This window comes from Perca flavescens, chromosome 15 (genome assembly GCF_004354835.1).
Source record: "Perca flavescens isolate YP-PL-M2 chromosome 15, PFLA_1.0, whole genome shotgun sequence".
Classification (NCBI taxonomy): Eukaryota; Metazoa; Chordata; class Actinopteri; order Perciformes; family Percidae; genus Perca; species Perca flavescens.
Genome location: NC_041345.1, coordinates 25,389,578 through 25,412,310, shown reverse-complemented (window position 1 = coordinate 25,412,310; position 22,733 = coordinate 25,389,578). Strand labels below are relative to the sequence as shown.

The window sequence follows — 22,733 nt, the reverse complement described above, 5'->3', positions numbered from 1 at the left end:
CTGCATGACCGTTGCAGTCAGCCAAGGTCACGTCACAGTTTGTGGCAGGGCATTCTGTCAGAAATCAAAATTTAAACGGGTGAAGTGAACCTTGAAAACATGCCCACACAATTCTAAACAGACTGAGATGAACTTGAGCCGCGTCCTGGGGTACCAGAGGAAAACATGTCGACCATGGAGTGGTAAAACTGACTGACTTGGAATGTGTTGTTAGCCTGGCTCCGTCCTCCTACGTACTTCCGCTCAATTTTCATTTTCCTCCAGTACACCGTCTGGGTTCGCGGTGTATTCTTGGGTTTTCTCCGGCCAAATATTTGGCAGTCCAATCAGCGAACAGAGGGAGTGGCTGAGAACGATGACGTTGAGGTTGTGCGCTAGTTGAGTTGTAGTTCCGTATTGGCGGCGGAGAAAGATGCGAGCGAAGCCATTCGGTCCGTTGTGGCAGCAATGCTGCCGAATATCCAGAAGTTAAAGCCCGAGCAAGAACAATATTTGCTGAGTTGTGTTGGTGGCCAAGATGTTGTGGCCCTCCTCCCCACAGCAGAGTCTGGTAGGACCAGGCTAATGTATTGTTACTAATACTGTTCTATGGGAATGGCTTTATATACACATATCTATAGACAAGTGTGTCAGTGCAAAAGTCTTGTTAATCCTGTTACAAAGGTGCTCCATATTTTTGTATTCAATGTTTCAACAGCCAATTAGCTGTAGCTTTTAGTAACAGCTAGCAATGTACATGTGCCAGGGTGTGATTGTGACAGCTTGGCCTCTGACTGATCTCAGACCTTAAAAGGAACTCCCAACAACAATAACACACGCGATATTATATTCCGATTAAAAATGTGGTATGTAGTGCTGGGACGATTCATCTACGTAATAGATTACAAAACTACGTAGATTTGCGTAACGTGTGTTGGAATAGAGAATTCCCCCCCCGACTCATTTCCTGGTTCTCCTTCTCCATAAACAACACAAAGTCAAGGAGAGGGTTAACTTTTCCTGCTACAGATGTCCGACCGCGGTTAGAAAGAACAGGGGAGAGACACTTTGTTTCTCTCACTATGACTCTAGCTAATCGGCGTCACTCTCTCACTCGCTCTACCACACACTCCCCACGCACACACACACATGCCGGCCCTGCTATTCTCTTGAAGTGATTTTTTTGTGCATGTGCGACCTGCAAATTTGAATTTTGAAAAAGGAGGAGAAAGCGAGTCTGCCAGAGGGGGCCAATGTGTGTGTGAGGGATTGGTCAACTGCATAATGCTGTGATCTACACCAGTGTGTTTCACTGTCACTACAGTGTTTATTTCCACTATACTCCCCTGACTTTTGGGCCATGTTCTCCTAAATGTAGGCACTTCATTTGCAACACGGCAAATACGATAATTAATAATGCAATTGCAATGTGTTTACAGTAGATGAGCGCTGCAAGGAAGTGTGTTTCAATATTGATGCAGATATAATCTATAAATTCTATATTATAATTATAATAAAATATGAATTGCGTGCACAATTTGGTGAAGGCAGAGATTTCCAATCCAATACAATTCTGCGACATTCTACAATTGTACTGTAAACGTAATGTAAACTACCCAATCTGATTTTGTGAAACACCAAAAATAGCAATTTATTGGATGCAGTTTTAGGAGAAGCCTGGGAATCTTAGAGTACATTTTAATAAAACAGCAGCCCCATTCATTTTCGAAAAAGAAAAAACTGACGCTGCAAGGCAAATTGTCATTGACATATGATTTTTATTCAATAAGATGTACCCAGCGTATGGATCGATTTGGAAGCCAATGACAAGCGTTGCCAAATTAAAATAAAAGTAATAACTGAAATCGAGTCTAGAGCCCACAGTGCAGTACGTACTGTATTTCTCTATGTGGTACAATACACACATGCCATGAAAGTAATGTTGAATCGTAAGAGTAACAAAATGTTACATAAACATATTGCATGGCCATAACGCATATAAATAAAACTATTGCATAAGAAGATGTATCAGGACTGTTCACAGCTTTGTGTGTGAGATACAAACACCTCTCTCCCAATGACAACAGCCAACAGATGGCTCCATATTACCGAGCCATCATCTGTGTTTTCACAACCAGTCGCCCTCTCTCAGCTCGCTGTATGTGCCAGTGCAATGGCTTTCATTTACTACAAAGTGCAAACATTAATTCTGACAACAGAACAACATCTGTGGGCTTGTTAGGCAAATGAACAAGCGTTACACACCAGAAAAGAGAAGCTGCAGGGTCACACACACACACACACACAGCAATATGCACTATGTACAAGTTAAAAAAATACACACCTGTGTGACACACCTCACACAGACACACTGTGCCGCAGTTCTTTCAGATAACTTGACTGAATTAATTAAGAGTGACACTGTCGCATCTCTCATTGATTTCTCATTGATGGGAACTTAATTCATGTAATTTCATGTATAACCTGGAACAAGGAAACCTTTGTAGTTGCTGTAAATAACAGTCCGGCCATTCTGACTGGTCAAACAGGTCCAGTCCACGTTATCTATGTAGTGTTTGAAATCATGTAGACACACAGACATCTGGCCGGAACTCGCCGGTCCACATCCCGCCAGCTTCTCCTTCCTCACAGCTCCGTGTCTTTCTGTGTTCCTGGCCGATCAAATAGTTAGAGGCCATGTCTGTGTGTGTGTGTGTGTGTGTGTGTGAGTATGTGTTTGTGTGTCTCTCTGTCTCTCATTTCTTTCTGTCTCTGCTCTGCGACTGATAGGCCTTCCTATAAAAGCCACAGAACCACAGAGAAGCTGAGTCAGATGAATGCAGCATTTCACAAAAAGAGGGGGCATCACTTGAAATGGTTAGAGGCCATGGACCAGCCACTAAAAAGATTACCATTATCAATAGTGACAGAAAATGAAGAACAAATTAAGTTAGTTTATTTGACAAAAAAATAAGTAAAATAGGGTTGTCTTTACTGCTGCAAGGATTGGTGTTTTAAAATCTGGATATTTGGCAAAATATTTGTGTTGGGAAATCAGAAAAATCATGGGTATAGTCTTGTGAATATTACTTTTTTTTTTTTTCTTCTTAAAACTGTGTAAAGGCCCGTCCACACCAAGAACAATAACTAGGTGTATAACTACAAAGGATATCGTAGTTGTGGTGTGGACTGCGCCATCCACTTAAATTAGAAAGATTTTTAAAACTATATATTTATAGTCATCGTTAAAGTTATCATTCTGGTGTGGACGGCCCCTAAGACACCATCTCTGTAATACTGAACTTACCATCAATAATGTATAACATTTAGTTAATAGTTTAAAGTCCTCTCCCTAACTTTCTTTGAGCTTCAAAGAGACGAAATCCAAAAATACATATTTCCTCTTACCTTAAGTGATATATATATATATATATATATATATATATATATATATATATATATATACATACACGCATATGTATACACACATATATGTATACGTAAGATATACGTAAGATATTGAACGTAGAGATGTCTTGTAGATGGTAGATCTGCTTGTAGTGCTCAAAGCGCCAACTGATGACAAAGATTATCCTGGATCTTTTAAGACAGTTAGACATAGTTTGGACAAATTACAATTGGTTTACGCATTCTGAAAGCTGAAGATCTAAAGTATTTTTTTTTTTAAATATCATAACATTCGTATCTTCTATAAATAAATGATTATGAAAAAGGGATTCGCCTTTACTACACTGTGGGATGCCCATGGGCCCACACTCTGGCTTCAGAAGTTACGTTCTGCCCAGCTCCACGTCTCTTTACTGTACTTACAGAAGTGTAATGCCCCTGTAGAGGCCCTGTAGTGGTACACTCCCTCTTGTGGTGAAAGCTGGTGACAATGCTTAACTTGACTGTTGTGGATATCTTCCGACGTTGAAACAGTAGAAACAGGAAAGGGACAAAGCTGCCACAAAGCTGGAAGCTTGCTGTAGTCTAAAATATTATTATACACTGCAAGATTAAGCTTTCCCTTCATTGGAGCTAAAGGGCTAAAGGGCCTGAACCAGGAAAAACAGACCCAGACCAAAGGGACACAAAAGTATGTCAGGGTGTCCACTTTTGGCCATATCGTTCAATGTAGACAAAATGAAAAAAAAGGGGAAGGGACAGGGGGAAAAAAAAATAGTACATAGAGAAGTGAAGGATTATGAGAGAGAGGAAAGAGAAGAGAGTTGTGAAAACATTTTTGGGGAATGCTACTTTCATTCACAGTGGCACCGCCTCCTTCTGCTCATTCCTCCACTACACACACACACACACACACACACACACACACATACGCATACAAAACCATAATTGATGCTAGCTGTAGGCATTCACTGGCGGGCTGGACTTTACAGCACAGCTGGATGTTCACGGAGGAAGGCAAAAGCAAGATGGTAGAGCAGGTACTTCTGAGAATACACACTGCTTTTTTTCCTCCATCTCTCTCTCTCTCTCTCTCTCTCTCTCTCTCTCTCTCTCTTTTCTCTCTCCTCATTGTCGTATTCTCGCTCCACACTGTTTGTGCTGTGACTGCAGAAGGCAGCATGCTGCATGCTCCTTTTGTGTGTTGTGTGTGCGCTTATGAGTGTTTGTGTGTGAGTGTATGAATGCGGCGCAAGTGGGTTCGCGGGGCTGTGTGCTCTGCTTATGTGTGTGTCGGTTTGTATCTCTTTCTTTCTATTTCATTTCATTCTCATCTACGGTAGATGCTAGCAAGAGTCGATGAATTTTCGCATTAGAGAGAGAGAGAGAGAGAGAGAGAGAGAGAGGGGAGGAGCGGCAGCTTTGTTTAGAAAATTATACCAAGACACCTTGCAAGCTGAAAATGAATTAAAACAGAGTGAGGCAATATGAAAGAAGGATGGAGAAAAATATGACTTTTTATTTATTTTTCTTAGTAGTAAGAACATGTACAAATTAAACAAAAAATGTGTTATTTGGTCTATTGTACTGTGTTGTAAGATAGCTTAAATAGGTTCCGATGTTTCAAGTCTGTTTTATTACAATACTCAAATGTATGTATGTTGAGAGGGTTTTATTGTTGTAATAATTCCCCCTGTTCATATTGCTCATGAGGGGATCCCTTCCTTTTTTTGTTCCACTTAAAAAAAAAGAAAAAAGCGATAATGGAAGGCTTGCGACAATGCAACGACAATGTTGTTGTCATTACTTAGAATTCCTCATGGGGGCAACAATAACTACGCACTGTAGCTTTAATATTTAAGTTAAGTTTCAGTGGCCTTTAAAGGTCCCATGGCATGATTTGGCCATGCCCCCCCTCTCCTCCTCAATAGCTACAGACACAGAAATGGCACATCCTAAGGAAAGCTCATTGTGGGACTGGCTCTAGTGGCTGTAGTTCTGCACCAAGGCTGAATTTCGGGAAAGACACTTCAGATACAGTATTAGGGGACCACTAAGGTCTATATAAAAGAGACTTCAGATACAGTATTAGGGGACCACTAAGGTCTATATAAAAGAGACTTCAGATACAGTATTAGGGGACCACTAAGGTCTATATAAAAGAGACTTCAGATACAGTATTAGGGGACCACTAAGGTCTATATAAAAGATACTTCAGATACAGTATTAGGGGACCACTAAGGTCTATATGAAAGCATCCAAAGAGCACCATGTCATGGGACCTTTAAGGAACAACATTTTCATTCAATTCAATTTTATTTATAGTACCAAATCATAACAAGAGTTATCTCGAGACACTTTACAGATAGAGTAGGTCTAGACCACACTCTATAATTTACAAAGCCCCAACAATTCCAACAATCACAGTAATTCCATCAAGAGCAAGCAGTGCGACAGTGGCGAGGAAAAACTCTCTCTTGGGAAGAAACCTGGGAAAGACCCAGGCTCTTGGTAGGCGGTGTCTGACGGTGCCGGTTGGGGGTGTGATGAACAGTGGCGATAATAGTTAAATTAATAATGGAACAGTGACTTCAAATGGTAGTCGTAGTAGTTCATGTCATATCAGGGCGCTACAGGATGTAGCGTGGCCCAGCAGAGCATGGATGGATGTAGCAGGAAGCTGCAGGGTTCAGCAGGAAGCAGCATGACATTGCAGGGCACCGCTGAGCTCGGCAGGGAGTGCAGCAGGACCACGGCGACAGCTGGAACCAAGATCTTGGTGCCAACGTTCTCCAAGGAAATACGCTGGGTGAAAAAACATAAGGACTCCGGGGAGTAAACTCCCCAGAAGCTAGGATTAGTAACAAGCATTTCTGGGATGGGATACACACAAATAGTAATAGTAATAGAAAGGGAGAGGAGAGAGCAGCTCAGTGTGTCAAAGGAAGGAAGGAAGTCCCCCAGCAGTCTAGAACTATAACAGCGTAACTAAGAGAGACAGGTCATAAGGTTCATTAGGTTCATTAGGTCCTAGATGTTGATTTTGTGTGAAACCGCTCAGTGAACTACATACATATCACACAATATACGACACCTTGCTTGCTATCTGGCTCTTTATTTCTGCAACGTCGAATCACAAACTAACCTCAACCCCTAACCCCATGTTCTACGCGGAAACACTATCAAGCTGCTTTTCGACCCAGAGTTTAAGGGACTTTTTAGGAACTAAAATATTCCTTCCAGCCCATTCTTAGCTGTGTTTCCACCGCCGTCTAAAGACCAGTGAACACACTCAGCCTACAGTTCATTGTGCCCGCCCGTTCCATCTAAAGAAGACCTAAAGTAAACAACAACATAGATTTTGTCTCAGTTGTTAGAACGTAACCGCTGTGATACAATCAGAAATTGGCGTTTTATTTCTCATTCACAGCACCACCTTGATCTCTCTTTCTCTCGCTGGCACGCCCTTAGACACGCGTCTGCAGCCCGCAGTTCAGCGCGGCCGGTGGCCCGCACAAATCTCTCTCTCTTTATCTCTCTCCTTTTGGAAATTATTCCGGAAGCCGACAGCAAACCTAATTTCCTAATTCCTAATTTTGAGGAAACCACAAACACCTAGCTGTTGTGTAATGTGACAAAGGACATGGCTGTTCCTCAAACAAATTGGTGAGGTGATCCTCTCTTTCCTCTCGCCAAACATTCTTACACACCATTAGGGTCACATTATTGTTCGTTGTATTGTATTTGTATCATGTTGTATATGATGTTTTCTGTGGCTGCAGCATGGATTAAGTGCCCAAGACAAATTCCCCACCTTGTGGGACAATAAGGTTAATCTTGATCTTACCTAATCCTTAAGCAAATGTTTATCTGAAGTCCCAAAGGGTAACAATTTAAACACAAAGACACTTAACACACAGGACAAAGCATATACAAAACAAAATGATGAATCATAGTACATCACATACTTTACATCATCAAGAAGAGCAGGATAAGCATACAAAAATCAAAGGGAATGTGTGTGCAATGCAAGAAGGCTGAGTTAGTGGTTCCAGAGTTGGGTAGCTTCTGGCCAACTTTTTCAAACTTTGCCCCGAGAGGAATACACAACAACTGAGATTTTACATTGTACTCAGCAAAGCAATTACTTAACGGCAATATTATTTAAAATAGTGTGATCAGATGATAAGAGACACCCAGATTTTTAAAGAAAAGCAACACTAAAATGAATACCTAAACTGCCCGTTGTAAACATTCATTGAAGTTTACAGACTCACTTCCTGCTTTATCTTTGACCTTCTGTATTTACTGTAGATGCATGCACAGTTTTACTGTGCAATCAGGGGTCATAAACAGCCATCTAACTGTTTGTGATTCTTGTCCATTTGGGAATAGCCTATTATTACTTATTTACCTCTTACTTTACCTATTACCTATTATTAGATTTCCAAGATTTTAGAAATCTCTTTGGTGACTGCAGTGTTATCCTAACTGATGGAACTGATAGCCAGATCTATGAAAATAAAGCCCAAATTGTACTGTACAACAACTCGTTATGTCATTTGGTAAAGTGTGCCACTGGCTTTCAGAAATGCAGTGTGACAACAGGCTACAGTACAAGTCTGGTCAATATAACATTTTATCAGAAGTAAGATATACATTCAATCAATGGAGGAGGGACCAAGTCATTCAACACTTAAAACACAAGACACACATTTGAGTAGAATCAACATTGTATTTTGAGGAATAGTGAGATACTTCAAGAGTAGAGTAACACACAGGGAAGCATACAGAGTGATGATTTTACTCTGAGGAAGGAGAGAAATTCCTTCCCTCTCTGTGCACTTATTCCCAATTTTATTTGTATTCCTTTAGTTTTGTGTGTGTGTGTGTGTGTGTGTGTGTGTGTGTGTGTGTGTGCGGGCGCGCAGTGCTCTGCCACGTAAAGCATATTTCAGCCTTCTAAATGTGGTTCTCATTACACAGCAGAGCATTCAGCCAAGACTCACTGTCTGCATCCCTTTCTCTCTCTCTTTCTTTTTCCTACATATGACTGCACCTCTCTCTCTCTCTCTCTTTCTCTCTCGCTTACACTCTCTAATGGCTGAGATATAAATATCCCACAGGAGTAACCTCTCTCACACACAGACACACACACACACACACACATACTTACACACCACACTCATAAGTGTTTTTGAGGCACCTTGACTTTCTTTCTTTCATATCTCCATTTTTTCTTCATAGCTATAGCAAGCTGAAACCACATTTCTAAAACGTTTTTTGTTTGATTTGAGGTATTTTATAGTTTGTGCCATCTTTGGTGATGATTGCTAAGGTACATCCTCTTACTACAAATACTGTATGAGATCACTGAAATACAGGACATATACTTCTCTCTATTCAGTGTTAATACATGTTAGAGGTTGTATGGTTCACAAAACCCACGGTTGGGTTGGTATCACGGTTTTAGTGTCACGGTTTTCGGATCTGTATGGTTCTTTTTATTTTTTCTTTAAATCTTTAACACTCCAGAAATATACTTCAGCATATGATATATAGCTAAAATTAGCATATTGAATGCATGTTGCACAATGCTTGCGCACAGTGGCAGTTCTATCTATTGTTTTATTTCCGCTGTCATCATAGGTAACATGAAATCCAAAATGCTCGATTGTGTTTTTTGCCCCCAACTGCTCCTTCCAGGCAGCGCTGCGACCGCTGCCTTCAAGGCACCCAACCCTAACCTTAACTCTAACCCTAACCATAACCTGCCTCCCAACGGTGCCTTCCAGGCAGCGCTGCCTGACAGGCACCGTTGGGGGCAAAAAACACCGATAAACATCCAAAATGTTCCCACACACCAGACTCATACGACCCTGGCGCATCCTCCAACTCCGGGCAGCCTTCCTTATCTCTCCCACTTCCCATTTCTACACGTGACGTGGCCTGCAGCACTCCACACTGCACTTGAGGAGCGGTCAGTCAAAAAAAACAGACAGATTCAGCAACTGCATGGCCTATTTCTCGCTTAAAATGTTTTCAGAAACACGTTTCGGTGAACTATTTACTTCGTCCACAGCAATCCCACCAATCGGTCCCAAAACGTCTCAGTTAGAGAGTTAATGCCGTCAACATACAGTATCTCTTGTAAATCTTTACAGTCATTCACTAAAACAACCAAGCAGACCTGCCTTAACGCACGATTCAATTTTCTTCAAAACTTGCCATTTTCAGCGTGAGAACGGGAGAGAGTTAGATGGTCTTTCAAGTCTACAAGTCTGCAATTGTCCGCAGACGCTGAGCGCGTAAAGTACGTCGGACGGGTGACCTGGGACTCTGTTGCCTGCTTGTCATTTAATAGTTAATGATCAGTTAACGAGACTTGGCTATCGATCAGAGAAAAAAATCTAAATTAGCATCGCTAGAAGGCACCCATAGGCTGCTTTAACTAACTAACGAGGCTAACATTGTCTCAGGTCCCTCATGAGTCTCCTAAAGTGATGTGGCTGAATGAGAGCTCGTCTGTAGCTTTTGGATGAACAGTGTGACAAAGCGCAGTTTGGCCTGGACAAGTTCACCATTAGCAGCTAGCTAGCCATACCAATGTTTTGGGACAACTTGAGTGTTTTTATTTGTGTGCAGTTAACACAGTGTTCACCTGTGTTTAAGTTTAGTAATGTGTGTGTGTTGTTGAGTCGGTGTGTCTGTGATGTAGAGTATCCTCTATAATCATGTGGATAACCCTGCTCTCTCAATGATGGACAAATTGGCTCTTATTTGACAGTACGGCTCTCAAGTACATTTCCTCTACATGGAGTAGACTACTGTGTGTATGTGTTTGTGTATGTGTGCTGGCAGTGAATCAATGGAGTGGAGTTTGAACCAAGTCTCGTTACAGTCAGAATTAGGGGCCTTTGATTGAAGAATAGACAATCTATGCATCAAACAATCAAAATGATTCATCCTCTGGGGACAAATAATATCCGCAGCAAACTTCACAGAAATCCAGCCATTAGTTTTCAACATTATTAGCAATAGCAAGTTGTCATTGAACAAATTGTGGTCAGGTAGAAATTTTGGCACAAGGTGACACTAATTTCCTCTGCATGTACAGCGCAGCTCTTCCTTCACTCTAACACTTTTTTTTGGCTTTCCATTAGCAAAATTTGTGTATGGTAGCTAGTTCTGTTTTTGATACCACCTTGGTCGAGGTTCCAAGCGAGCTGAGCCGATGCTAGAAGATGGAGTTAAAACACGTCACTAGTGCAACACAGGCCATTCTGCACCAAACAGTCATTTTTAAATAGCCAAGCAATTTTTGTATTTGTTAACCATAAATAAAAAAAATAAATGGCAGCCGCAAAACTACAACGTACACTATGTCGTTCAATTGAGTACAGACATTGTCGCCGATTAAAGTAGTGATGGCCAATTGAAGTTTCATGAATTTTCTTTATTTTCTGAGCCTACTAGATGGCACTCTGAATTATCATTCTTTGAGCATTTTTCTTTAAACACAGAGCGGCATCTAGTGGGGTCACCAAATACAACGAGTGGTTAATTTGGACATCACTACAGTAGATGAAAGGATCCAGCGAACTGTCGCATTGAAGATTATGTCACAGCTATAGTGATCAGCTGAGAATTACGCATGCACTGAGGGGGTTTTATCTACAGTGGAAAACAAAATAGAGAAAAGCACCTGGTACCAAAACCAAACGATGTGGTGGAAATTAGACATTAAATACTATTGTTTGAAGACCAATAACATCCCTCTAAAATTCCATTGCAATCTAGACAGTAGGGAATATACTGAACAAAGTGTTGGAGAGACAGACCAACCCACATCACTATCCGTAAGCCTGCAGCTTGTTGGGCAAATTAAAATTAAGAAAAATACCAACAGCTCTGTAAGGCTGTACTACTCTAAAGTTAACATGCTGATGTTTAGAAGGTGATGTTTACCATGTTCACTGTCTTAGTTTAGCATGTTAGCATGCTATCGCAAATGAAAAGCTGTACGTTTGTTTAGTTAGTTTTGAAGGTATTTCGTCACAAACCAAAGTAGTGAAAAAAAATTAAATTTTGACCTGATGCTGGTGCTAGAGGACAAGCCAGGGGATCACCAAAGTCACTAGGATACATTATCTGGACTATAAAATGTCTATACCAAATATAATGGCAAACTATCCAATAGTTGTCGAGACATTTCATTCTGTACGAAAAATGCCAACCAGCTTGTCAAGCTAGATGAAAAGTCAAGATTACCAAGAACTTTAGGATAATCCTGTGGGGGTGACAAATGTCTGTACAAAATGTTACGGTAATCTGTCGTTTTAATATATTTTAGTCTGGACCAAGGTGGCCAACTGACTGACATTGTCATTCCTGCCCTGCCACTAGCATGGCAAAAATCATTGCAATAACATAATTTTATTTTTTTAAAGTAGGTAGTGCAGGAAGAGATCAAAATCTTCCTCTGATGGAATGTTGACATGGTCTTTTAAATTAAAAAGTGAATATCTTTGTCCATACAGGGTAACCAGGACACACCGGCACCCCCGGACCCATCCATGGCCCAGGCTTACCCATCAGCCCAGTTTGCCCCCCCTCCCCAGAACGGCATTCCAGCTGAGTTCACAGCTTCACACCCCCATCCACATCCACACTCCCACCCACATCCACACCAGCACCCAGCAGCACCACAGGACTACACTGGGGTCCAGGCCTCCGTCAGTGAGCATCCACTCAACATGTACCAGTCCTCACAGAGCCACAGCGAGCAGAGTGGGTCAGACTCTGTCAGTCAGACGGTCCCCGGCACAGCCACAGTAAGGCATCATGGGAAAAGCTGGTGTTTAAGTTGTTGATAGCATGGATTTCAGAGTTTAATGTTCTTAATTATGAACAATTTAAAACAATTCAATCCTGTCCTATATGCATGTTGTAACTTGGTTATTTAACACATGCAGCAGAGAAATATAAAACTGAGACATTGTAATTTTGGAGCAGTTTGTACAATTTTTTGTCTTTATTTTTTGTTTTGTTTTGCATACCCAGCTACGTTCTAAATTAAATAAGATTATTGACCTGGACACTGTCTTTCAAATAAAATAGAAAGCAAAAGGCAGTTCCTAGAATAACAGGTTACACAAACAATGTACAAACTTAGAGGAACACTTACCTCCCCACAGGTCATCGTATAGAAGCCAAACACAAGGCCGGAAAAAAGGGAGGGAAGGCTGGTTGTAGTGGTAGTTACTGGCTGCAGTGACTACATGCAGTGACTCAGAAGTCCTGTCCTCATAGAATGGTTGCCAGCTCAAAAACATCAGTACTTAACATTATAAGTGCAGCATGGTTAACCTGCTTTTGCTGAAGATGCAGAGATGCAGTTTAACGAGATTTGTTTTCAAGATTGCTCCAACCATGTAACTACTATTCAAACCACAATGTCAACGTTTTACATATTTACTTCATGAGTTGCCAACATTTAACATTGATTTAAGTAATTAAGTGTGGTTAATATTCTATACATCATGTAATAGCAGTAGTGAAAGTGTGAGACTTGTAGTGGTCAGTGTCATTATTGATACTACTACTAATACTACTACTTTGAGTCTGCAGCTACACATATTCATATCCTCCAGATAGGGGCTTAAAGGTTTGGTTGAGGTCTTTCAGTCTTTATGTTAAACTAGGGTAAACATCCCCACACCTACAGTATCTCAGTACTGGACACAGCAATAAAACTGATAGGCTTCTCATATATCTTTGGGTTTGGTAAGCACATTTTCCCTTTCTATGGGAAGCTTGGAGAAGTGTGGTTCTTACATATAGACTGCATACATATTTACTTATAACTTAATATAATAATAGTGGTGAGCAGGGCAAGCAAACATGGGTAAAAGACTGTGGCCTGAAGAAATGGGAATGTTAAACTAGACCACAACCTTCAGTTATAAGGGTGTAATCATGGCCAAAGGGTTGTAGGAGTGAACACGGTGATCTGACCTATCTAAAGTATTTGCGGTGCTTATAATATGTACTGTGTTGCTTTGCTAGCATCTTTGATAAACCAAATCTAACGAATAGGTTTGGGTATTGTTTGGGATTTTCCAATACCGGTGCTAAAATTATACTTTTTAAACGGTGCAGGTGCCAAAACGGTGACTGAACCGATACTTTGAAAAAGACAGTTGGCGACATACATTAAAGAATGGCTTGTTCATTGCTAAGGCCATATGGTCAAATTTAAATGATTTATTTATTATTTGTGGCTCGGAGGTAGAGTGGTCGCCCTCAACCACAAGATTGGCAGTGTGATCTCAGGCTCCTCTGGCCACAGGTCAAAGTGTCCCTGACACTCAACCCCAAGTTGCTCCCCAGATGCTGTATGTATAGCTGTCCACTGTTCCTAATACTTAGGATTGGTGAAATGCAGTAATTACATTTCACTACTCTGCCCTACATAGTCAAAAGACCTTAACTCGCCAGAGTGTGAAACTGAGAAAAATGACTTTAAAGTTATCTAAATGTCCTGACAATTGGGTTATAGGTACAATATTGTAATTTTCACATTTTGTAGTTTATACCTGTATTAATCTATCTACAAAAAAAATTTGAACTCAAATTTGACCTTTGACCCTTTTTCGGAAGTTACTGTATTCTGCCTTAGCATTGCTCACAAATTGACGGTCGTACCAAGGCAAAACACCTTAACTTCTATTTTATAGCACAATGTTATGATAACAATGATAATTTTTCTTCAAATGTGAGCAATATTAATCCTATTGGACTCACTATGGTAAAAATGGCTTCACATTTATCAACATCATATGAAAATGATATATCAATACGTTTTTTTCTGTATTTCATACTCATACTACCACACAGGCAGTCGCATGATTGATTCACACACTCTGACAGATGTCAGAATTAAGCATAAGGTGTTTAGATGTTTTAATGCTTATAAAGCATGTTCTTCTGTTTGGATACGAGGCACTTATTTAGACTCACTGCAAGAATGAAGACGTGAACATAAAGATGCCGTCATTCACATGCATATTAAGTAGCCACGTTGGTTTGTTTTGATCTTATAATACATTCATAGATGCTCTGCAGAGAGGATGGTTAGTTTAGCCAGCAGTTAACTTCACAAGAATTTGTCCACATTTCAAGATTTGTGGAAAACTAAGATAAACAGTTAGACCACAAACCGACAGCTTTTGTTTTAGCTTGTTTGTCCAAATTCGCTATTTAGAGTAGAGTAGATGTAGCTGTGTTTGTGTAAACAGCGCGGTGGACGAGAGTGGACTGCGCCCAGACAGAGATTTAAATATATCGCTTCCTACATGTGTATGCCTGTAGACAGGTAAGTCACTAGTCAATTGCTATTAAACCAGAACCACTAGACTGCAAAAGCGTATTTACAACTTTGAATGCGCCATGAGCTTACGAGATGCAGTTGAACGCACCATTAACAAACATTGTGATTGTGTGGTCTATGGAGGGGATGTTTGCTTTAATGTCAAGCGTCTCAGGCTTTCATAGTCAGTACAGTAGCTACTGTTATGTCATGTTTTGTAATGGTTTACAATAAATCTTACTCACTTTTGAAGATATACAAACCTGAAATATGTCCCATTTCAAATCAGTACTTATGCCAATATAACCAGTTACAGGGCAGATCAACCTGTCAATGGACATTCAGGTGATGGTGAGCTCCACTCCAAGGCACTAACTATCCCCTCCATTGTGTTTCTATTTAGCTGTATAGTACGACTATAACAGACCCTACAGGGTTATTTTCTGAGTGTCATCTGATTATCACACCAGCACTCCAGCTCTCTAAATACTATTGCCAGTGATCTCTATAGGCCATTTTTGAGTCACCGTTTTAATAGAATTCATATGATTTATAATGCCACAGATGCGAGTACAGCGGTGCAGGCGACAAAACTCCTGCTTGTCATTTGATCTCAGGATTTATAACTTAGTTCGTTTTCATAAATATTTATTACACCATGGCCTTAAGTGTCACAAAAATGGCTAATATTTTGCATAGTAATAATGTGTTTCCTTTGCACTGCAAAGAATTGCTTAGTTTTCTTTTTCGGCTGGACTTTTAAACTCAATTCACACAATAAACATTTATCTGAATCGAAGATTAACCTCCACTGACGAATGCATGGCTGGGCCTGATTAAAGTAGAGTAATTCCAAAAATACTTTACAGCTGTCTGTTTAAGTCAGTATAGAGCAAACAGCAATCTGATAAGACATCCTCCTACAAAAAAAGGTGATTACTTAGTGTAGATATTTAAACACATGTCTGCAGTGAGACATAGATGAAAACAACACATGCTGAAGTATAACAACATGCTATAACAAAATCAACAACACAATTACTGTATAGGTCCAAACACCTATGCCAACCTGTACACAGGTTAGTTAGTTAGTCAGCAGTATTTTACACACAGATCTTTTGAAATAGTAGGGACAGAATGAACTGAACCTTACTCACCTTCATTTCAGCTCAGTCAGTGAACTATAAACCATATCAAACTGTGACAAGATTAACATTCTCAAAAGATTCAAAGGATAATTCTGGTTTTACATTTTAAGACAAGATCATGCAGGCTGTAAACAAAACCTCCAGATTATAGTCAAATTTATTGGAAGAGCAACAAAGGCTAAAGATGTAATCTAAGGGTGGATAGGTTTGGTTTCAGAAGTGGTGGGGACACAATGGAGTAAAAAATAAATAGAAGAACATAAAATTGAATCTGTATTTTTTGTTACACTTAAATCAAACCAGCATTTAAGAAATAGTTACATTGGTTTTAGTGTTTTTCATAATATTTTCTACATAAAAAATAGAAATTCTATAAGCTCTGCTGTATTGTTAGTGGTTACCCTACTTACAATCATGTTTATTTAACTTAATAGAGACATTTTTAGGACCTATGTCCCTTATTGCCCGGTTTGCGATCATTGCTAGCGATGTCCAAATGAAGCTTCATGAATTAGTTGTATTTGTTGACCCCACTAGATGGTGCTCTTGGTTTAAAGAAAAATTATTCAATGTGCTTTCAACCTTTTGTCGAACAGAGAGCACCATTTAGTGGGCTCAGAAAATAAAGAAAATGCTTCATGAAGTTTCACGAAGCTTCAGTTGGACATCACTATTCGCCACACAGCTCATTGCTGACAAATCGACAGCAGGGGGACAATGTTTGGAGAGATTTTATTAAGACGATCAACGTGAACGTTTAAATGTGAGGGAGACAGAAATAGGATCTTAAAAACTGAGACATCCCCATCCCCTTGCACAGTAGAAAAGACACCCTTATTTTATCTCCAAATGAAGTGGTTCAATTCTGGATGAACACTTGGTTTGTTTACAACCTGTCTGTTTGCTTCACTGCTCGAGTTTCTTCCATGTCACCATGTTTCCAGATCTCAACACTTACATCATAATTGATACAAATGATGGAACTGCAAAAACAAGACTCAAGTTGTAATTAACCGGAATAATCCTGATGATCTGATTTTGTAATGCACAGTCAGAATCCAAAATTGCACTTTGTCAAATATGCACAAACCAGCCAACACACAGTAAACCAGGGACAGATGCCGGCTTTCCCAGTATGTATTCAAGCCGTGTCAATCATGAGATTAAGACCATTGGTCAGTCAAGGTTCCGTCACTGTGTCCAAAAAGCAGGATGAGTCAGACACCCTGTCTTGATTTGATGTCATGGTAGAAAAGAAATCACAAGAATTACAACAGATAACATCCCAGGATTAGGAGAAGACCTGACTCCACCTGATAGCGCCGCAGCCCCATTGTTGAGCACTGTGTAACAGTTTACAGGTAGTATGATAATGACTCGCAAAGCTCTTTTTTTTATCTTTCAAACTCATTTATAATCTCCTTTATCTGAAATGCAGTTTTTGTTTATGTTCTGGAAGCTGAGATTGTTGTGTGAGGATTTCTTTGACACAACCCCGAGGCTATTTTACCAGAGGAAAGAGTGAGACGGCATACTGTACATATGGAAGTCTCATCAGTTCTCCCTCAGTCAGTCTGTCTGCTGCACTCCTTCCCCCACATCATCAAACCTCCCTCTCACTGCTTTATTTCTCTGTTCCTTTCCTCATTCTTTCAGCCACATCTACTCTGTGTGTCTCTCTGTGTCTGGGACTCTGTGTTTCTCTTCCTCCTGCATGCTTCAGCTGTTTGCCCCAGCAGTGAATTCCTTCCCCAAATGATCATGAAAGCAAGATACTGAGAACTTTGGTGATCTTATGTACAACATACACAGCAGCTCGAGTCATTACCAAAACTCGCATTTTTGAACACATTTCTCCTGTTTTACATAAGTTGCATTGGCTCCCGGTTAAATTCTGTGTAGATTTTAAAGTTTTGCTTTTAACTTACAAAGCACTTCACAATTTGGCTCCTTCATATCTTCAAGATCTTCTTCATATTCACAATCCTTCCCACTCTCTAAGATCTGCTTCTGCACTTACACTTATTCTGCCACGCACTATGACAGCTTCTATGGGGTCACGAGCTTTTGGCTATGCTGCTCCCCACTTATGGAACTCTCTTCCTGTGGAAGTTCTAGTCTCTCAGTTTTTAAATCTCGTCTTAAAACGTATCTGTTTAGGCAGGCTTTCATGTGATTAATGTTTGATGCTGTACTGGTTTGATTTTTCTTTTTCTTTTTTTAAATGTTTTTATAAATTTTGTAAGGCGTCCTTGAGTGCCATGAAAGGTGCCTTTAAATAAAATGTATTATTATTATTATTATTATTATTATTATTATTATTATTATATTTATTTGTGTCTACATGGGATACTTTCCAATATATGATATGCTTATGCCACATTACAGGACAGAGTCATCGCAATAAGGAGAAAAGCTTAATAGCAGGATTAAACATAAGGCTGAACAACATGACCAATATATCTATTTGCAATTGTTCCTTTGAAATAAACACCAGACCTGAGTAGAATAAAAATGATTGGTACACTTAAAATACTTAAGTATTATCATTTTTTATAATCATGGCATTCAAAATTGGACTAATACTGGTATTATTATCTGACTGACGGCTCCTTTTAATATAGAGGTAGATGACAGCTCTTTACTTGCTGCAGGAATTAGCGTTAGCTCCACAGACTGAAGCCCCAAATACCCATTCCTAAAGGTCCTTATTCAGAGCTTTTAAGGTGAAGAGCTTCAAAGTAACTGGCAGACTCTGACAATTGTGTGGTAATTGTACTTTACTTTATCTCAATCTGCTAACGGTAAAATGCTGCTTATGCGATTATCTTATAATGTCATATACAGCATTATATCACAGGGATCATTCTTTTGCAGTAACTAAAATAACGTGACCCAAACAAGATGCCATATGTTTTCAAACCTCAGAATGATACAGTGTTATGTTCTTCCTAGGCAAAACTATGGTGGCCCTAAGAGCTCAACACCCTGGAAATATATTTTTTAACACATGCGCAGAATTTTGCACTGCAAATGTAATATACAGTATAATATATGCTATAATATCTGAATCATGCCATCACAATGTTAAAATAAGCCAAAAGCCATAAATAAATGTTCATGTGAATCATCTTATAATTAAATTTACCTCATCACTACAAAATACACAAAGCAAAAATAATAATGGATACAAAAATTCTAACAATAGGTGTAATTAGCTGGTAGGGTGATAGTGACCAGCTGCGACAGTGACTTATGTATTGTTTTCACATTGTGAGTCATGAGTGTCATGGCAAATGTGTTCCTGGCAGATTTAAGTAGGTTTTTATAAGTGTTTATATTTCTGTGTCCGTCTGCAGCCAGATTTTGTCACCACAGTAGCATTGCAACTGTGCAAGGTGCGGCCATGAAACTTTTACAGGTGTGTAGCTGAGATCAAAATAAAGGCAGAGTTCAAAAATGGGTGTGGTCCAAACAAGGGCACTGGAAGTAGGGGGTTAGGATGTAGGAAAGTGGCCTTGGCCCCCCCACTCTACACCCCTGTCTCGATAACCGTGCAAGATGCAGTCATGAAACTTTACAGGCATGTAGTGCATCTCTTATTAGTGGAATCAAATTGTAACAATATTATCATATTTGGTTAATTTCCTAATTTCTGGACAAAGAAAAAATATAAGAAATATGCTCTGGGTTGTTCGCATTTCTTTAAACCAATCACAATCGTCTTGGACAGCGCTAAGCTTCGGACGCAGCAACGGTGGCTCTGCAGAATAGTCTCGGGAAGGAACTTGTTTTGGTGGAACATTTGCAACCTGCAAAATTTATTTATTAACTGTATTAACTGTTCATACAATACAGTAACGTGAGCTATTTAAATTAGCTGATACATGGTTAAACCTCATTAGCTCTTACCAGTGTATCTTCGTATGTACTTCGTCCACAGCAATCCCACCGATCGTTCCCAAAACGTCCCAGTTAGATGGTAAATGCCGTAAACATGTTCTTTGCCTTATTGCACGATCCAAAGTTACTTTAGAACGTGCCATTTTCAGCGTGTTGCTTTTTCCCAAAGCAAAAAGATTTTGAGAATGGCAACACAGACAGAGCGAAAGCGGATGTCAGGCAATTATCCTGGAAATGTACTTCCATTGATCCAAACTACCATAATAGTGACTGTCACCGTTTTGGACATGAATGTCATAGTTTATAAAAAACATTCAGAAATTTGTATAGTGTGCTGTAGATATGCATGAATGTGGTGGTTGGTTTTGAATGAGACTCGCTGTTTTTAAAAATGTGGCCGACCGAGCACATTTTGTTGTCCAAAGTAATGAAAAAATAGAATACCCCTGTGCAACATTACAAGTGTCTATAAAAAGTGAACTTAATATCGGAAAAAGCTTACGACAAATTGTAAAAACCTGTTAATGGATGGACTTATTTGCATAATGTTTTGTGGCTGGAGGTGGAAATTGGCATCTCTCTGCCTCTCTCTCTCTCTCAGTACTGTAAGTGTGTATGCTGTGTATGCATCCAGGAAGAATGACCTCATCTTGTCGGAGTGTTTATAGAGCAACGTCAACCTCCTCTCCCCTCAATGTGAGCCCCACAAGCGAGAGGGGGTAGGACAGAGAGAAACTGGAGTTTTAGAAATTTGCAATCAAACCCACATTACTGATGTATATTTCATAGTGCAATATATATTTCCAGACATACTGTATAGCCAATATTCAGAAACAAAAGTGAAAATTGATGGATGAGCCCATCTGAGTTCTCTGGCTTTAAAGGTGCAATATGTAATACCGACAGCTTTAAAGTAGTTACTGCAGTCCAAATTCAAAATACTGGAGAGAGTCGTCTCCCCCGCCCCCTCCTCCCCAGACTGAGACAGATTGAGACCGCAGCATCCAACAATATTGCTAGATGCTAGTCTCACATAGTCAGACATTACACCACAGCACAGCGGAGTAGCTAATGTTAGATACTGGCTATATTGACAGCCATAAAAGCCCCTGGTCACGTGGAGCTCTTTATCCCCTGTACTGATAGGTAGAATTGTGAAAAAAAAATGTGTTTGAGAGGAAAATCTTAACTCACAGGCCCATCCGTTTTTCTAGAGGTTGGTATGTTGTGTGGTCTATGCTAATATACTTATGTAGCATGTAGTGACGGCCAGTTGAAGCCTCATGAAGCATTTTATTTATTTTTGTAGCCCACTAGATGGCGCTCTCTGTTCAACAAAAGGTTGAAAGCACACAAAGTTATCATTCCTTAATGGTGCCCTGCCATACAAAACCGTTTTTACTTGCATTTTTTGAGAAATGTTAGGTCCATATGTGTTTGTGTTATGTTGTGAATGTGAAAATGAACTGCTACCTCTTTTGTCAGCTCTAGCCACTGAAAAGAAATAAGCGGAGAAATCCGGTCAATTACAAAAGTTGGTCAGTCTGACATCATATTGCCTGAGCTCATTACTATTCATTAGCTCGCCCAGTGTCGCTGGGTAAAGGATTCTGAAAGCCAGGCTCTCATGGCTAGCTGTTAGCCAATCAGATTCAAACAGCTTAGCATGTTGAATATTAACGAGAACTGGCAGAAATCGAGCTGAGTCTTCCTGTAGGCTTTCTATACCATGCTAGAATGGCTTGAAACAAGGTAACAAAGGCATTTTTTCCACAAAAAATATTAGAGTCCATGGTAGAACTTCAGACATTACCACAAAGTCATGAAATACGTGTGGCACCTTTAATCTTTAAACCAAGAGCGCCATCTAGTGGCGTCAACAAAAACAACTAATGGTTCATGGAGCTTCATTTGGACATCACTAGTAGCATGTAAAGAACATTGCAGTTTCTTAAAGCTCTAGCGAGGCTTTTGACTCAGGGTTGTGGTTTTTATTTCTGTTTTCCTTCCTTTTTTAGTTATCATTTATATGTTTTTTAACAGGCTGCCTTTTCACTACATTGTTACTCCAGGTTACATTTCATTGTCTCTTATCTGAGAACCTGATGTTAGAAATCATCTCTGTTTGATATCTCCAATATGTCTCAGACCACGCTATATTCAGCCTGGCCTGGCCTCACGTATCAGTTTCTGATGCCAAAATGGATGAGATGAGATGCTTTGTCTCACTCTGTTTGTTTAATTTTTTTTCACTGCGAGTGTAGGCGGATGTCGCTACCATAGAGGAGCACTGCACAGATGGCAATTGCTTCTGTGTGTGTGTGTGTGTGTGTGTACACTCCTTTCCATATGTGCCGGTATATACCTATGCGTTGCATGGAAGACTTGCAGTCTGCTGGCCTTATGCTGCCTCTTTTTAAGCTCACACACACATACACGCTGCCTTTTAGGCCAGTTTTGGATGTTTTGTATGGGATTGCATTATAGCCTTATCCTTATCTTGTATGTTATCCTCCCCTGTCTCTATATGGGTGTGTTAATTGATGAAAACTTCATAAATAGATTAGCTCTAATGCCAGCAAAAAGACACACCAACAGCTCTTGTAACACTCAGACATACACACTTGCAGTGTAACAGGAGACTGTGAAGTCCTCTCCTGTTTAACAGCCATTGATCTCACTCACACTGTGAGCTAAAGGACAAACACTGACTGCTGCTGGTACTCTTTATATGCGTGCATGAGCATCTATTATGCCTGTGTGTTTGCATATTTAACTCTTTCCAGTTCAAACTTGATTTTGTCTCCATCCATCCTTTTTCATCCACTTATCCGGGGCCGTGTTGCGGGGGCAGCAGGATAAGCAAGGTATTCCTCCTGGGGAACCCTAAGGTGTTCCCAGGCTAGACGAGATATATAATCTCT

General features: G+C 40.0%; 1 protein-coding gene across 16 annotated transcripts in view; it reads left to right on the top strand.

The window, feature by feature from the left end:
* The window catches only part of rbfox1 (RNA binding fox-1 homolog 1), a 363,925-nt gene that overhangs the window by 290,630 nt on the left and 50,562 nt on the right, over positions 1 to 22,733 (top strand). For 12 of the 16 annotated variants that reach the window (XR_003694410.1, XM_028599612.1, XM_028599611.1 and 9 more), the window contains exons 1-2: positions 4,365 to 4,427; positions 11,928 to 12,221. Coding sequence is in view for 15 of the 16 variants with exons in the window: in XM_028599612.1 (XP_028455413.1) it covers positions 4,389 to 4,427; positions 11,928 to 12,221 (333 nt within the window). In the remaining variant the exon portion in view is untranslated. Of the gene's footprint in view, positions 1 to 82; positions 183 to 517; positions 551 to 4,364; positions 4,428 to 11,927; positions 12,222 to 22,733 lie in introns of those variants that run through there. The other 4 variants (XM_028599614.1, XM_028599615.1, XM_028599617.1 and 1 more) reach the window with 3 other exon arrangements.